At 44.6% G+C, this 18538-nt stretch overlaps 1 protein-coding gene across 1 annotated transcript; it reads left to right on the forward strand.

Annotated features, from left to right (window-relative positions):
- The first annotated feature begins 829 nt into the window (after window positions 1-829).
- On the forward strand, window positions 830-17749 carry LOC135248442 (NF-kappa-B inhibitor delta). The gene is made up of 11 exons (XM_064323135.1): window positions 830-1404; window positions 7052-7188; window positions 7778-7808; window positions 8331-8590; window positions 9190-9404; window positions 11092-11282; window positions 13068-13130; window positions 14015-14178; window positions 15443-15559; window positions 15755-15919; window positions 16264-17749. The coding sequence occupies exons 1-11, from the start codon at window positions 1389-1391 to the stop codon at window positions 16333-16335; spliced, it is 1431 nt and encodes a 476-aa protein (XP_064179205.1). The 5' UTR covers window positions 830-1388; the 3' UTR covers window positions 16336-17749.
- Window positions 17750-18538: the final 789 nt, after the last annotated feature.

Raw genomic sequence — 18538 nt, forward strand, 5'->3', positions numbered from 1 at the left:
GGGCTAAATTGTGTGGGCCCTCTGTTGCCTGGCAGTGAACACAACGTCGTTCTACTCAAAATATTTTGTTTTCTTAACATGAACTTATAAGAGAAATCTGACTAATGGTGAGGCAGGCAATGCAATACATTACCGATAGCCATAACGTTACAGCAATTGAAAGGGGAGCATTTTCCGCAATGTTGGTTTCTAGCTACCGTAAAAAAATAAAAGTAGGACGATCAATTTCTTCAATTAAGAAAATCATACTGTATCCACAGTTTATGTTTGCAATCCTGACTGTTGCTGCTTGTGTTCAGTTCGCTTAGAGGATCCCTTTGTCATCCAGTAGAAACTATCTTATACGCATATTAGCGTTCCTCCTACGGACCTTATGTTCCGAATCTTAAATAGGAACCTGACCCAAAAAAATATAGCGCATTCTGTGGATATCGGGTATGGTTTTGAGATGGAAATCTTCGAAATATACAGCGTATATATGGTGTTTTACAAATGGGACCACACACCTGAACTGGAAATAACGAAAATGTGAATGTTGAGCCTGATATCCGAAGAGCCGTTATACGCAGAACGACACGTCTAATGGTGATATCAATGCAAAACACGATCTTGCATAAATCGTTACTCCTGTGTTTTACTTTGTCTCCTCTCGCCCTGTAAACATTACATTTACATTACAGGCATTTAGCAGACGCTCTTATCCAGAGCGACTTACACAACTTTTACATAGCATTTCACATTGTATCCATTTATACAGCTGGATATATACTGAAGCAATTTCGGTTAAGTACCTTGCTCAAGGGTACAACGGCAGTGTCCTACCCGGAACTCGAACCTGCGACCTTTTCGGTTACAAGCCCAGTTCCTTACCCACTGTGCTACACTCCGTCCACACTCCGTAAACAATCTTGTTCTACGGCCAGGTGTTGACTCATAGCCCAAGATTAAATGCATCCGTCGTTCCTAGTGCACTACACGGTTCAAATGAATCCCCTTTCTTCTTTATCCATTGTGTAAAAATGTTCCAATGAACGGGTGATTTAAGCAAGCAAACATAGTTCGCGGTGCTGCGCGGTTATTGACAGGAGCGAGTAAAGCGCGTGTCCGAAAGCTAGAGCAATGTGGGCGTGTTGAATGGGCGTCTCCTAAACCAACGTGTTGTCTGTGTACATAGTAAGCGAATATGAGACAGCGTAGCAGAACGTGACAGAAACATCGCGGTGAGGTCATTTAAATTTGGGAGCGCACGGCGAGGACAGGAGCCCGCTGTGAATTCAATAGCTTGTTGTAAGGACAGGGGCAAGAAAAAATCCAAGAATTTAAAGATATTGTAAATAACTAACAAGAACAGCCGTCCGACAGACCAACAGCGCAAACGGGATTTTGACATGCACTGGCCGAAATGTGAGTACTATTATTATTATCTTGTATATGGACTATTAACTGTTTTAAAAGCACATAACACAATGTGTTTAGTGTATAATGTTGAGCGACTTGGAAGTAGGCTATGTCATAAGTGACCTGAAGTTCTCAAGTTTCGCAATTGGCTTTGGTACAGAAGCTTGTGCATCTCATTCCGGCGCAGTAGCCTGTCCCACATTTCGCTCGTTTCTGTTGACGGTGTAATCAAACTTAATAATTGTTCACTGTATGGAATATACATAGACGATATTTTATTTGAGGACAACCAATATAAGACTAGGTCAGTGGTCAAGTACTCCACTGCTTTCAATTACCAATGGTGATTGTTACATCAACATTAGAGATTTGTGATCTTGCACATTAAAGGGTTAAAGTAACATAGGTAGGCTAATGTCTGTCTGTTTATCACGAATATCAAATATATTTAATATTCTTGTCGAACACATCGAAAAAGTAGGCCTATTCGATGTAACTCACTAGCGTTGAGCTGTCGGGGAATACATCGATTAATTGCGCTTTTGGTTTCTTGTAAATACCCCATTAATCTGTGGTGTTTTGTCTCCAATGCCTATAAAGCAAAATGACGAGTCCGTAAACAAATTAGCGTTTTGGGGAAACCCTTTAACACTTCCTGTTCTTCTCCCCCTCTGACAGAAATATTTAATTTCGGTTCTCCTTTAAATTAAATTGAACTATCCGTAGAAAAGTGAGCATTCGTTGGGGGCTGTGGCGTCTCTCTCTCTCCCTCTGTCTTTCTCCTCGAGCAAGGCGCGCATGCGCGCTACAGGTTCCCTTTTTGTAATCTGCTGCAATCGATCAGAAGCGCTGGAAGGTCTGTCGCTGGAATCCCCTGTCTACCCACCCACTCTCGTATGACTCAGTGCGCAGGGATTTCCGTCATTGTTTGAATATTAGAACGACAGAAAGAGAGCGCTTTTTCGTGTGGACAGGCTATCCCCAGACCGCCTCGCCCACGTAACACTTCAGAGAACTGGGCCTACCCACAGGGTTATGCACTTAGCCGAGGCTAAATGTCACGAAGTTCTGGGCCGTGGTCACTTCATTGTAAAATCGTGTTATTGTTTTGAACAAGTGTTCCCAGAAGCCGGGGTGTGGCGCTTTTAGATACATAAAAATTTTTTCAAAAGAATTACATAACTATTTGAAAGACTATCGTTTTATATTTACATTTCTTAAAGCACATATGGTCAAAAACGACATTTACATAGGGTATGCGCAATAAAAAAACATAATTCTCACATATAAGTATAGAGAGATTGTTTAATATTTCATAAAAATGTAAAGTTGTTTGGGAAACATGAATCCTTTGTGATCACTAATGGGGGCATTGTTTGTGATGTAAAAGCTGTCTCACTTTGGGTGAAATTTAACAAGAAAATTGTATAAATGAAGCCTGTGCCAATTTGTCAACCTGTGGTGAGATTTACAGTTTCTGCTAAAAATAAATAAATAAATAAACAAGATACACACGTAATTCCATATGAATTGTTTTAACGCGGGAATCGATTGATCAAGCCTTCTTTGAAAAGTGGTTTAACGAACAAACAAAAAAAGCAGATACTTCCTGCCCCTTGACCTACACAGCAAATTCTTTTTTAAATTAATAATAATAACAATCAATAATATATTTACTGAACACCCAGCCGTGTCATAATTATGATTTTGTCCATTTACATATACAGCACATCATATTGTATAATCACCTATACACCTAATACACCTACAATTGTATAATCATTTGTTAGCATCCATGTGACTATCTCAATTCTCATAAACTTTTAACATTTATGGTCACATAAACACATACATGTTTTTCTCAGCAATGAGTTGTGGAACGGAGACTGTGTATATGCCATTATTCATGTTTGTGTGCATTTTTAAAAAATATATACAAAAAGTATATTCTAGAAACACGATTAGAAGGTTGGGTAGGTGCTGCAGTTTGAAAAATTAATATTCTCATGCGCACTTCAGGTTGCATAAGGATCCATGCTTTGACCTCCGGGAGAAGCAGTGCGCATGCCCTTTATATGTTACACTGTAGATGAAGTCTAAAGCCGCTTTTCCACCGCATGGTACCGGCTCAATTCGACTCGACTCGACTCTGCTCGCTTTTGGTACCAGGTAGGATACCTCGTTTCCCACTGCAGATAGTACCCCCGTCAATGTAGCTGGTCGCTATTAGAGACGCCGCATGAAACGCGTTGCTCTGACCAATCAGTGGTCTGCAGTGTTCTCACGTCACCTTTTGGTATCGCCTCAGCTTGCTTGGAACCTCGACGGGAGGTGATACCAAAAAAGGTGGCAGGTACCAGGTACTATCCACAACTTTTGCCCGATGGAAAGCCAAAAAAGTCGAGTGGAGTGGAGTCGAGTTGAGCCGGTACCGTGCGGTGGAGAAGCGGCTTAATTCCACCTCCTGTAAGTACTGAGGATGGAGCTCTAGAGAAAGAAGGAGGCCATCTTGATGTGGACTTTAACTCTGTCTAGCCGTGAGTCTCATCTTCAGCACGTCTGCCCTACCGTGCATACAATTGCACGAGAGAACTTTCAAGTAGGCGCACCCGGTGGACACATCTGATTTGCTGTAAATCTCTGTCCCTCAGGATTTCCCTGTGCAAAGCGCACCTTCCAGACAGAGAAAGATGCGGAAGAAAATTCTTTGTCAACAATAAAAAAGCAATGTGCTCTTCTAATACCTTAAGCTGCCGTTTGTCACTGAACATACTTAACGCTGATTTTGAATCCGAAGGTCTCCACCTGTTCGAACGGCTGGCAGCAGTGTTTGAGTTTTGCGGTAGTTCACCAAACAACCCGCACAACCTTATTACGGAGTCTCATTGCCGTATTAGCACTATTAAAATAACTATCTGCTGTGTGACTGTGTTTCAGAAGGGGAGAGTGTGAGACGTAATTTTAAACTGTGTGTGGCCCCACAATTCCTTGAGGCCAGTGACTGGACACTTTGGCTTTCAATGGACAGCCAGCAAATAGAAGTATCCTAAAATAGTTATAGTTATTTAGTTATATGGTATATAAAACCAGGGATCTTAAACTGGAATATCCACAGATTTGACTGGTTTTCCTTGTGTTTCTTGATTTAAGTTACTGGTTGGTTAAAAAGCCCCTGTGCCTCATTTTCGTAACCAAAATTGGCTGCCAGTTGAAATAAACTTTTGGAAATCCAGACAGTTGCAGAAATTACATTTTGTTAAATTTAGGTTTAAAAAAAGAGAAAACAGGAGAGGGAAGTTGTCTGGGAGACCATCCTGGGGCTATAAATTTCCTTATTTGCAGAACTAGACCCTGTTTCCTCTTTTAAAGCTTCAGGAAGCAAAGCAATACTGGACTTTACATTAGACGGTAGGAGAAAATAAAAGCAAAAGCAAAATTACTTTCCCCAACAGTGACCTTTGCAGCTTACAAACAAAGACCTCTCTCTCAAGCCTTGACTGAGACCGCTTCAGTTCCCGTCCAATAAAACACCTAGATTTCAAAGGCAGCTAGCTGGTTTAGCATTTAGCTGGGGAGGCACGTATTCACACCTGTTTAGAGTCTGAGTGCATTCACACAAGAGAGTATTAGTAACACGAAAGAAGTTTTTTGACAAAACGAAAAACAGTGGTTCACACTAAAAAACCGGAGAGCAGGGACCCCCTTGAGAATTTGGTTAGCGAGGGGGTATTCTCGCCACCTGTCACAGCAAACAAAAGGGGAAACAGAGAGCGGTAAAAAAAAAAAAAAAAAAAAAAAAGAACAAGTCTTGCTCCACCCTGCGTGGGAATCACCTTGCTCGGTTCTCCGTTGCCACGGCTGCCCGGGGAGGTGGGCGAGGCTTCGGCGGAGCGTGGCGGCCGAATCGAGCGTGACGGGGCGAGACTGCGCACAGCGCCCCAGCTGCTCAGAGGGGGCCCCGCGTCGGGTCGGGGCGCCCGGGGCCGCAGCGCATGCGCCGTCACCACGGCAACAGGCAGGAAGACGACTGCGGTTCGCAAAACCGCAACCAGCGTAACGGAGCTCGACGGCTCGAAAGGAGACAGGGGCCGCGTCACAGGAAACTGTGAGTTAGAACACTCTCCGTACGGTGTGACGGGTTCGAGGTTTTACTATCTTCTGAAGTATAGGTGGACCTTTCCATTGCTTTCCCTAGTGGAATACATCCCTCACACGTTTCTGCGCAAGCATGTTGTTTCATCTTCAGCGGAAATTTCTCTTATCTCCCTTCGCTGGGGTCAAGTTTTCAGAGAAATGTTACCTTGCCGGCGCAACCTTGCCAGGTCGGCGTCTGGAAATCTCCGAAGCTCTTGTTTGTATCAGAGCTTCTGTTGTGTTTTTGTTTTTTTTCACAGAGTGGAAACAAAATTAAAAGAAAACACCATACACACAATGAATCAGAAGGATAAGGGGAAATCACAGACCTGGGGAAACAGGTGGTTCTTGTTTTTTTTGAAATGGGATGAACATTTGAGAAAGAGTCAGTGACAGGTGTCATTTCACTTCTGAAGGGACGGGGTTGTGTGACTGGCAGGTGAGCGTATGCTATTTCGTTTTTTGTTCAGTTATGATAGCTTTCTTTTTCGGATTGGTGTTTCAACGTCTCTGCGCTACGCTAAGTGTTTATGAATGGTTTAACAGAACTGTTGATGTACTTACAGGCGACTGTAAACGAGATACAACGTATGTTGAAAGCAGTTTTTTTCGCACAGGTTAGAGTTAGGTAAGCAGTTAAAGTCCTAGCATGCTCACGGTAGTGTACTGAAGTACTGTGTGTTGACACGGTAGCGCATTGGCCATTATTTTGCCTCCCAGGGTTAGACGAAGAGATCTCAGAGACTTTGGAAGAAGTCTGGTTGTTGAGGCACTTTTGGCAGGATCTTTAGTGACAACGACTGCCGAACCTGCTGCTGTTTCACTGGGAACAATGGCTACGGTGGTGTTGGCATGGACGTCTCAGGGAAAGTAACTGTGGTTGAAAACACGTACTCCTCGACCGTGATGTCCGTACGTTGGTGCGAGATGCAAGGAAAAATGGGGCGGGCAGCTCTCAACCAGTTGACTAAAAACATCACAGCTGAGTGTTAGCTGGCAGCTGGAAGTTTAATCAAGAACAGTCCATCAGGAACTTAACAGAGAGAGATACCATTGTTGGTGCGCCTTTTATTGTTGAAGTTACCGGTATTTCTTAGTTCTTGACACAGTTTTTATTAACATATGTTAGGTTTTTTCAGCGCACTTAAGTCTGTGTTCATTGTTTTACTAGGAAGCTTTATGACTGTTTTCCTTTGATAACGCTGGCAAAATGATCTGCGCTGTGAAGGTAATTAGTAAATTTGACACAAATAGCCTTTTCAGAATTAAGCCGTAAATCAGCCAGAAGCTATCCACCACTGTGCCTCTGCACCACAGAACAAGCAGGTATTCACAATTAAGCAACCAGAGCCGTGCTGGTGAGATTTCTGTGGTGTCTGCATCTTATGAAGTCTGATGGTGCTGTTCTGAAAACGAAAATGACACCGGGGAAAAGCTTTCGTTTTTAACACCGACCGCCAGATCTCTGCTTTATTTTTTCAAACGGTTGAATGGTTTGAAAATCCTCTGTGTTCCACAGCGCCGAAGGAGAAGCCGTGTTACTCCTTGCCCACTGTGAAGAAGCTCTTGGAGCAGAAGCGAAAGCGAGACACTTCATCTGCATCTTCCTCCTCCTCCTCTTCGGCAGAGACCGGCGCGGGTGCCTCAGCTCTCCCGGTGAGCCAGGTCACAGTCCCTCAGTGTGGAACTGTGTGCCATAAACCCTATATTTTACGCTACTGAATGTCATAACCAGTTACATTTGCATATTGTAGCTCATAACAGTCGCCACACCACTGTCGTAGTGTGTGCAGGGATTTTTACTGAGCAAATTTCACAACCATCTGTTAAGAAGTGATCACGTGTGATGACTGTGATATCACTAGCTGCGGTACACTGTCATGACAGGCTTATGACAGGCATTGTGCCACACTTACGACAGTGTAACATCTGCATTATGGCATACAGCAGGGGTCAGCAACTCGAGGGCCGAGAACTGCTGGTTTTCCACCCTCCCTTTGCCTGGGAGTCAGATGTGAAGACATTCTGGCCAATCAGTAGCACTAATTACCCGGGAGAAAAGAAAACCAGGGCTGGATTTGGATTCGAGGGCCAGAGTTGATGATCCCTGACATACGTTATCAAGTTTAGATAATTAATGAGCCATTGCTCATTAATTGTCTATACACATGTTGTAGATGCTTTGTAAATTGTATCGTGAGGAGCACCACTGTGTGTCTTACTCAGTCCTGTGTTTTGATTGCAGGTGTCAACACCACCCCAAGCTACTGTAACAGGCAAGTAAAACCTCGGTGTTCAAAATTGGCAACATAAATGAATCCATGTCATGACGCAAAAACCTTGTTTTTCATTTAATTTCATTCATTTTCAAATCATTGACATCGAAAGTACTTATCCTGCTATGTCTCCACACATACAACAAACAAATAAATCTAGTTCCCTACACCAGGTGACTGCAAAGAGCATCTGTCTATTATAGAGTGTCTGGTTCATCTGTAGTTAAGATCTCTAACTATAGAAATTTTGGAAAATCCTGTTGTACTTTTGGATGTCGCGTGAAAATAGTACCAGCAGAAAATGTCTGACCTTACAACTTGCCTCCAAAATGACCACATGACCAATAAGAATAAAGTTTGCATTTCCTCTTTTAAAAGAACATGTTATATATACTTGCATACTGAAAAAAATACCGCAAGGGGAAAGAGATGCATGTTAGGGACATGGATGCGTGTTGGCTGATGAAAGCACGTGACCCGAACCCGGCGACCCCTTCGTAACCTCTTCCTGTCGACCTCCAGACGCCTCCGGCAGCTATTCCAACACCATGGGCGCGATGGCACCCCTGCCGCCTTCGGGGTACAGCAGATGGAGCGTGGCCGGCTCCCATCAGCCCCTGCAGCAGGACTGCCCCTTCTCCCCCATGGCGACGAGCTATTTCCCCCTGTCCGGCGCGCAGGACTACAACTCCCAGGGCCAGGCCTACAGCCCGGCCCTCACCTCCAGCTTCCCCACGCAGCCCGCACAGGACTACAGCGGCGCCATGAGCATCCACGCCTACGTAAGGAACCGCTTTCTCCCGCGGACGACCGACGTTACGTCACCTTACACAGAAAAAGAATCCCTCACTGGATGAACCAGAAAGATTTTACTTAAATTTGTTACACCTACAGTATGTTGTAATGTTTTCTCAACTGAAAAGATTTACGGGTCATTCAAATCAACCTGAAGGTTTGTAACAACACTCCCAGACCAGCTAGCATATGCTCAGCATCACTAAGATGCTATGTGTAAGTTAGGGTGTAGAACCATGACACAAATCATACGTGCATGCAGTGGTACGTGCAATAACCATAAAAACCTGAACTCTTTGTATTAAATGAGACATGCTTGGGAGTGGGAATGCAACAGGAGCCAAGATGGCAGTTTTGAAGAAGTGGGTCTTCAGTCTGAGGTTATCGACATGAGTTTGCATATTTACTGAGGTTATAGACATCCGTTTAAGTCCCTGGACAAAAATAATTAATGACTAATCAAATGATATATATATATATATATATATCCGCACAGTGTAGACCTCAAATGCAGTGTATTTTGGACCCTCGAGTCTTCCGCGCAGTAGTAACGTCGGTGGTTTGCCCTGACGTCATCTTCCCTCAGCCGGGCGGAGCGGTGACATCGTCTCTGCCGGACGCGGTGCACTCGCCTGCCCTGCAGCCGCCCGCTTACTCCTGGGCCCTGGCAAGCGGCCTCCAGGCCCAGGCCAACCCCGGCGCGGCGGGACACTTGAACCTGGAGACCCTGGACGAGGCCAGGATGTTCCTGCGGGGAATGGACAACAGCAAGAAGACCTGGCAGGACGAGGACGGGGACACGTGAGTCGCGGGGACCGCACGGGACACCCTTAGAGGGGACCGCACGGGACACCCTTAGAGGGGACTGCATGGGACACCCTTAGAGGGGACCGCACAGGACACCCTTAGAGGGGACCGCACGGGACACCCTTAGAGGGGACTCCACGGGACACCCTTAGAGGGGACCGCACGGGACACCCTTAGAGGGGACCGCATGGGACACCCTTAGAGGGGACCACACGGGACACCCTTAGAGGGGACTCCACGGGACACCCTTAGAGGGGACCGCATGGGACACCCTTAGAGGGGACTGCATGGGACACCCTTAAAGGAGACCGCACAGGACACCCTTAGAGGGGACTGCATGGGACACCCTTAGAGGGGACTGCATGGGACACCCTTAGAGGGGACCTCATGGGACACCCTTAGAGGGGACTGCATGGGACACCCTTAGAGGGGACCGCATGGGACATCCTTAGAGGAGACCGCACTGGACACCCTTAGAGGGGACTGCATGGGACATCCTTAAAGGAGACCGCACTGGACACCCTTAGAGGGGACCGCACGAGATACTCTTAGAGGGACTGCACTGCCCAGAGAGGTTTAGCATTTGTGTCAAAACCGAGCTGTTAGATCTTATCCAAAAATGCCCGGAGTGCAAGTGGAGCTTTTATTCAGGAGTGGCACATAAGCACCCGATTAACCAAATCAACTAATCGTGACCTTTGTGCAAGACTCTGATTGGCTGAAGTGGTGAACTAGAACAAAGCCAGTTTTATTTTAGCCTCATTGCCCAGAACTGGCCCTTCTCAGATAGGATTGAAAAGAGCACTGGAACTGACAGACAGATGACTGGATTGTTGGATGCTGACCGATGACTGGATGTTTTGAGCTAGACTCAGTTGGAGTGCTCTGTAAGAATCACAGAGGGTTAGCAGGGTTAGATGAACTTGGTGGCAGGAACCCCTGTGTAAGCTGCTTTTTACTCCTGCTGAAATAGCCATTTCCAACAGCCAACGAGCTGGTAATTCAGTTGTAGTCTGTAAAGGGGGCTACATCACAAAAACATGATTGATTAGTGGACTGTTTGGTTTATTGACTGGAAAAATCACATTGTGCAGTACAGTGTTCATGGTGTTAATTCAAATCTGTCGAATCTGTCCCCCCCCCCCCCCCCCCCAAGTTTAATTTAAAATGGTCAGTTTTACAAAAGTCCAAAATGGTGAAACTTGGGGCCTAACTTGGGAAGTCCTGGGGTAGAAACCCAAGGTCTGTGTACTCTGGTGGACTTAATGCCAGAAGTGGAATGCCTTTCGTCTCTGAGCCAAGGGATCGCACCATCTCTGAGCTCTCCCTGGTTTTGCATGTGGCATTGCATCATGTTGTCACCAAAAATGGAACGTGGTGAACTCCGCTCAAAATACCAAGCAGGAAGTAAGGCGAAACTGCCGGCATGAGGTCAATGAGGTCACAGGGAAAAACATTGAGGCACTCAGCAAAAAACAAAAATAAAAAGACATAAAAAGATACTGGGAAGACTGGGGGGGGCGGGGATAGTACATAGTAAAATGTCCAGTGTTGCTTCAGCCTTAACAGTTCTGCTCCTGAGTTTTTATATGAGTCCAGTATGTACCCTGTAAGAGTTAATTCAACACTGCACATTTTTCCGTGTAGCATTTGTGACCCTCTATGAAACGTTGTCACGCAGGATCCTGCACATCTACACCGCCAAGGGGCTGCGGGAGTACGCCCTAGCGGCTGCAGAGAACCTCCAAGCACTGGGGAGGCTGGATTCCAAGGAGCACAAGGGGAAGGTAGGGGACCACAAGGGGGAAGGTAGGGGAGCACAAGGGGAATGTAGGGGAGCACAAGGGGAAGGTAGGGGACCACAAGGGGGAAGTGGGTAGATTTAGTCCAGTCAGGGCCTCTTGTGATCTGCCTATTGGCCGAATGTTAATGCATTTCCAAAGTTGATAGTAGCTTTTATTCACACAAAAAAACGTAAGGTTAATGTAGGTTTTATGTAGTTTATATAGCTTGTAGTTTTTATTTTTAGAATGGCCAGTGCCTGGCTAAACTTGGTGGTTGAAACTGAGTGGGAAAAAAAATGTGTGTGAAATTAAAATAGGTGTCCATCTCCCCCTCTATGATAGAAAGTGTATTGCACTCAATCAGAGAAACAAGTTAAGTAAGACAAGTTGACAAATGTCAGGGCCATGTCCCAATCAGTGCACTTGCCTACTATGAAGTATGTAAGTTGTGTACAGCTAGTAAACAACATGTATATGATGTGTATACTCAATAGTAGCAAGTGTGCTGATTTGGGGCTCCACCCTGGAAACTCTGAACACATACTCCTCTAACTGAAGATTATGGTATTTTTGTTTGGTATTGTGAAAAATCATACTAATTTATCCATGAGCAAACAGAAGTAACACACTTTACGACTTTGGTAGTTAGACTTTTGGGAGGTAAAATTTCCTTCAGATGAAACTTCATCGTTACCCGACTGCCTCTATTGCCGTGGCCGCCCGAATTTCCATGACTGCCTTTGTTGCGCGGACACAACCAGTCAGAATTGCCCAGACCTCTGCCTTTGTGTGCTCGTCGGATCAACAGCCTGTGCGTGAGAAGGGAACAGCTCTCCTGGCCGTGCTAGACGTCACGGATTCAAGTAGCAGGTGAAGAACGGAATACACTTCGTCAGCGTCTTAAGTCCAGAGTCCTTAATTCACAGTTCAACAGTTCAGAGTTGTTAAGTCACAGGTATAACTTAATTACATTCAGCTCAGAGTCCATTAAGTCACAGGTATAACTTAATTACATTCAGTTCAGAGTTTGTTAAGTCACAGGTTAACTATGATCATTCAAGTTTAAGTCACAATAACTTAATTACATTCAGTTCAGAGTTTGTTAAGTCACAGGTATAACTTAATTACATTCAGTTCAGAGTTTAAGTCACAGGTATAACTTAATTACATTCAGTTCAGAGTTTGTTAAATCACAGGTATAACTTAATTACATTCAGTTCAGAGTTTGTTAAGTCACAGGTATAACTTAATTACATTCAGTTCAGAGTTTGTTAAGTTACAGGTGTAAGTTAATTACATTCAGTTCAGAGTTTAAGTCACAGGTATAACTTAATTACATTCAGTTTACGGTTTGTTAAGTCACAGGTATAACTTAATTACATTCAGTTCAGAGTTCGTTAAGTCACAGGTATAACTTAATTACATTCAGTTCAGAATTTAAGTCACAGGCATAGCTTAATTACATTCAGTTTACGGTTTGTTAAGTCACAGGTATAACTTAATTACATTCAGTTCAGAGTTCGTTAAGTCACAGGTATAACTTAATTACATTCAGTTCAGAGTTTGTTAAGTTACAGGTGTACGTTTATTACATTCAGTTCAGAGTTTGTTAAGTCACATACAACAGCAGCTACCTCGATTGATCGCAGAAGGAAGGATCACCGTGCCATTTATATCCAGGACAGTCTTACTTATATACAACTTTTGACAATGGTTTGACTAAGGTGTTCACATTCCAAAATGGCCGCCTGAATTATGAGCTCTTCTTTATGTTCATCTCCTGATTTAACTATTTTGCATTTAGATTGCAAGACTGACATGTCTACGTGTTCACAAACAAGGCTTTGCTTTAGTTAATGCATGTACTCTGTTTAATGTGTCTTTCAGACCGTTCTGTCGTTTGGGCCTGTGGATCTGGAGGCTCGTAATTTTGAAGGTGTGCTTCAACACACGACCATGTATAATAATAGCAATAAAAAAAACACATGACTATGTATAATATTATCAATAAACACATGACCATGTATAATATTAACAATAGAAAACACATGACCATGTATAATATTAACAATTGAAAACACATAACCATGTATAATATTAACAATAAAATCACATGACCATGTATAATATTAACAATAGAAAATACATAACCATGTATAATATTAACAATAAAATCACATGACCATGTATAATATTAACAATAAAATCACATGACCATGTATAATATTAACAATAGAAAACACATAACCATGTATAATATTAACAATAGAAAAACACATAACCATAGTCTTGCCTTCCCTGTCAGTGACATTCACTCACTTCCCTAGTGGTGAGATTCACTTTCTGCCACATTTGTGCATGTGTGTGCATGTGTGTGTGTGTGAGAGAGAGAGAGAGAGAGAGGAGGAGGGGGGGGGGGGGAGGAGAGAGAGGGACAGATGAGGAGAGAGAGAGAGGGACAGATAGAGAGAGAGAGAGAGAGAGAGAGAGAGGGACAGATAAAGAGAGAGAGAGAGAGATAGACAGAGAGAGAGTGAGAGAGAGAGGGACAGATAGAGAGAGAGTGAGAGAGAGGGACAGATAGAGAGAGAGAGAGAGAGAGAGGGACAGATAAAGAGAGAGAGAGTGAGAGAGAGAGGGACAGATAGAGATAGAGAGAGAGAAAGAGGGACAGAGAGAGAGAGGGAGATAGAGAGTGAGATAGAGAGAGAGACATACCTCTTCCATGCTGCCTGTGTTGAATGGGTCTCTGTAGGTGACAGTGTGGCGGTAAATCCGTGCTGAAGCCGCTGTGTGTTGTGCGGTTGTTTCCCTCCTCAGGGCAGACTCCTCTACACTGCGCGGCCATCTCCCACAGCGGCACGGTGAAGGCACTGGGCTCCGCGCCGCCCGCCATGGGGGACCCCGTCCTGCAGGCCCAGGCCGAAGACAAGCTCTCCTGCCTGCAGCTGCTCATCAGCTGTGGGGCCTCTCTGCTCAGCCAGGTACCGCATCTTAACCATCACAGTTACTTTCTGTTCTTATTCATCTGCTGCTACTACTGCTAGTACTACTACTGCTACTGCTACTACTGCTGCTATTGCTAATGCTACTGCTGCTGCTGCTACTGCTAGTACTGCTACTGCTATCGCTACTGCTACTACTGCTGCTATCGCTACTATCTCTACTACTACTGCTACTGCTACTACTGCTGCTAGTGCTAGTGCTAGTGCTACTGCTGCTGCTACTACTGCTGCTGCTGCTGCTAGTACTACTATTACTGCTGCTATTACTGCTACTGCTATCGCTACTGCTACTACTGCTGCTATCGCTACTACTACTGCTACTGCTACTACTGCTGCTACTGCTACTGCTACTACTGCTGCTATCGCTACTGCTACTGCTGCTGCTGCTACTGCTAGTACTGCTACTGCTATTGCTACTGCTACTACTGCTGCTGCTAGTGCTACTGCTACTGCTGCTGCTACTACTGCTACTGCTACTACTGATGCTGCTATCACTACTGCTACTACTGCTGCTGCTAGTGCTACTGCTACTACTGCTGCTGCTAGTGCTACTGCTACTGCTGCTGCTACTACTGCTACTGCTGCTACCGCTACTGCTACTACTGCTACTACTACTGCTAGTACTGCTACTGCTACTGCTACTACTGCTATCGCTACTGCTACTACTGCTGCTGCTAGTGCTACTGCTACAGCTACTGCTGCTACTACTACTACTACTCCTGCTGCTACTGCTACTGCCGCTACTACTACTGCTACTGCTACTAGTGCTGCTAGTGCTAGTGCTAATGCTGCTGCTACTACTGCTGCTGCTGCTAGTACTACTATTACTGCTGCTACTACTGCTACTGCTACTACTGCTGCTAGTGGTACTGCTGCTGCTATTACTGTTGCTCCTGCTACCGCTACTGCTACTGCTACTACTACTGCTAGTACTGCTACTGCTATTGCTACTGCTACTACTGCTGCTGCTAGTGCTGCTATGACTATAATAATAATAATAATAATAATAATAATAATAATATGTTAAATTTAATATGTGCTAATGTGAGTGAATTGCTGACTTGCAGTATATAAACCAATCACAAAACACTGCCCTCCAGAGCAAAATGCTGGTTGATTGGTTCTAATCTGAGTAACTGATGACATACTGTATGATAACTTCTTCTATTTTGGGGTGAATGAAGTCTGCGTGTCCTACCGTTACAAATTAGACTAATGATGACAAAAAAATTCCTGTTCACAGGACATCAAGAGCAATAAGACTGTCCTACACCTGGCAGTGAAGGAGGGGAACATCCAGCTGGTGCATTACCTGCTGAGACTGACCCTGACAGACATGCAAGCCTTTGTTAACATGAAGGTGAGTGACTAACCCTGCCTGCATTAGTCATCCACTTCGTCTAGTTCCACACCAGCAGAAACAAAACCGAAAGCAGTGAGTGTGTTTCACATAGCAACTTACCACTTATAGCGAGACCAAGCAGGGGTGTGATTACACTTTTCCAGTTGGTTGTTGGTTAAATGTAGTCACCGTGCTCTCTGTCTCCCCCTGCAGGCACACGGCAACACTGCGCTGCACATGGCGGCGGGCCTCCACAGCAGCTGCTGCCAGGAGGAGATGATCCGCCTGCTCCTGAGCCGCGGGGCGGACCCGAGCGTCCGCAACCTGGAGAACGACCAGCCGGCGCACCTGCTGCAGAGCGGGGAGAGGGGAGAGCAGGTGAGGCCGCATCGATCGCTGCGCACTGCCTTCCGCTCCACCCCATTCCATCCAATTCCCATTCCAAAATCCATTCCATTCCATCCAATTCCCATTCCAAAATCCATTCCATTCCATCCAATTCACATTCCAAAATCCATTCCGTTCCATCCCATTTTACATCCTTTACATCGTCAAATTCGCATGGCAAAACCAAAAAGGGGTTTTACTGAAAGTGTTCAAAAGTGACTAATGTACAGTGAGTCATCATTCATGTCCTAAAGCTAGACATTCAGAGCCTGTTCCCAACCAAGGCCTTCGTGATCTCACTTTCTCCTCTCTCCCTCCCTGTTCTCCCCCATCAGCTCAAACTCATCCTGAAAAAGCGACCTGCTTCCTCTCGTAGACGTATTACATCCTTACAGGACCAAGAGTGACTTGGACTACTTTCTAGTCCCAGCGTATCCCTCCACCTCCACGGGGAGGGACATCCACCGTATCTTCTTATGAGGAAGTGGCCATAGAAAAGCACCTCTAATTTATTCTAGAGCAGATTATTTCACGCTGTCTAATCGATCGCACGTTTTACCCGTGGATTACGTTTTCTTTTGTGGGGGAACATCCTATAATTTATTAACATTCCTTTTTTGGAATCAAAGCAAATTAGTTTTGTATTGTTGTTTTTGTACTTTCAGTCAGTTGGACATGTGCACAGTTCTGTGATGGATGAGTATATCCGCTGTCCAAGGCCATTGGTGCATAAGGCCCAGTGGCTCCCGCCTTGGCCAATAAGACTGCAGTTAGTTGCACGTGGGCATCCAGCGTTTCAGTGGGCAGGCTCATACTGTATCCTAGAGGGCTGTAGTGTCTGCAGAGTTTCGTCATTTCCCATAAGTCAGCAGGGCACACACCGGAGAACAAGGTGTGCGACTCTGAGCCAATCAGAGACTTAAGTTTAATGGCGTAAGTGTGGAAACACCCCAGAAACAGGCAGACACTGTGGACCTCTGATAGCAGACACTGTGGACCTATATATATATATATATATATATTTTTATATATATATATATATATATATATATATATAGATTAGCCAGCTTTAAAAGCACTAGAGACATGCATGAGGCTGCCTTTCACCAGAATCTCACCATTTTGGTCATCGTTTGTCTGTTTTGTGTCGCTGTGCGATTGACAAGTGCAGGACTACTGAAGGATATGAAACATCTTTAGAGATTTTGTGTCTAAAAAACAGGGTCTATTCACAGGCTCTATATACACCACATAATCTAAAAGATTTTGGTGGTATGCAATATGGAGATCCTGGGGTTTATATCATTAACTAGAAAAGATTTTATTGCCCATACTGGGCAATACTCATGCTGATACTCATGCTCATGCCGAAAGCAGACAAGCACAAGAGGTTCAAATTATACAAGTTGAAGACAAATTCTGTGTAACGAAATATTTCAACGTGCTTGCTCTGTTAGTAAGCAGCAAGCATGAGCTACTGAGTCCATAGATTTTGGCAAAAATGATCAATTAAAAATAACTCAAAAATGAGGCTCATAAGGTTGGGCACCTTAGTGTGCGTGACATGTAAACCCGGTTAGCAGCATCAGCGGTTCAGCTAACGCAGTGCCTCTGGCACGTGGGCGTTGCATCACCTTCCCAGCCTCAGAGAAGTGCACTGGACGTGATTAAAGCTAAACGAGGGGCTGACGTTTCGGTCCAGTGACCGTTTCCCCACATTCACTCTCTCTCCCTCTCTCTCTCTCTCTCTCTCTCTCTCTCTCTCTCTCTCTCTCCCTCTCTCTCTCTCTCTCTCTCTCTCTCTCTCTCTCTCTCTCTCTCTCTCCTCTCTATCTCATTCTCTGTCTCTCCCTGCTCTCCCCCCCTCTCTCTTCTCCTCTGTCTCTCATCTCTCTCGTTCTCTCCTCTCTCTCTCTGTCTCTCCCTCTCTCTCTCTCTCTCTGTCTCTCTCCCTCTCTCTCTCTCACTCTCTCTCTCTCTCTCTGTCCGTCTCTCTCTCTCTCTCTCTCTCCTGCTCTATAGAAATGTGATTTCTGTGAAATCGTGAACTAGGGACAGCCCATGACCCTTAAGCCCCCCCCCCCTTACTGAAGGAAACTTCCCCCCCTCTGTCAGAAACCATATTGGTTCGTTGACACGTGGCTGCAATTTCAATAAGCACGAATCGCACTGCATCAGTGCGTTTGTGTTTTGTATTTTTTAACGCTTAATCATTATTTATTCGCCCTTTGACCTCTGTTCCACTTACAGCAAATGTGCATCGCTTGCATTGAGACTTTATTTATTGTGCAAAAACTGAAATGAAAGTTCTCTAACATTTTACCGTGTAAAGAAGACGTATTAACAATTTACTCTGCTTGCGATCCGCGAGCTGAACCTTCATCTCAGAAGGCCAATCATTCTTAACTTTTAAGTTTTAATTTCAGTCACTCATATTCTGTATGAGTTTTCTTTTCCTTGACTAAAACTGTTACTCTATAATGTTATGGCATAGTTGTTCTCTTTGTTAATTACCTCTAACATGCATGAATGTATATGAGAAGAAAGACACTGGGATATTTTTGACTCAAAGGTGCCCTCCCATTTAGCTGTAATGCAGTGTGTGTGTCA

This window comes from Anguilla rostrata, chromosome 1 (genome assembly GCF_018555375.3).
Source record: "Anguilla rostrata isolate EN2019 chromosome 1, ASM1855537v3, whole genome shotgun sequence".
NCBI classification, from domain to species: Eukaryota; Metazoa; Chordata; class Actinopteri; order Anguilliformes; family Anguillidae; genus Anguilla; species Anguilla rostrata.

Coding starts and splice junctions, on each gene's coding strand:
- LOC135248442 (XM_064323135.1), top strand. Junction 11,283..13,067: donor TAGGGGACCACAAGGGGGAA/GTGGGTAGATTT, acceptor TGTACTCTGTTT/AATGTGTCTTTCAGACCGTT. Junction 13,131..14,014: donor GGAGGCTCGTAATTTTGAAG/GTGTGCTTCAAC, acceptor TTCCCTCCTCAG/GGCAGACTCCTCTACACTGC.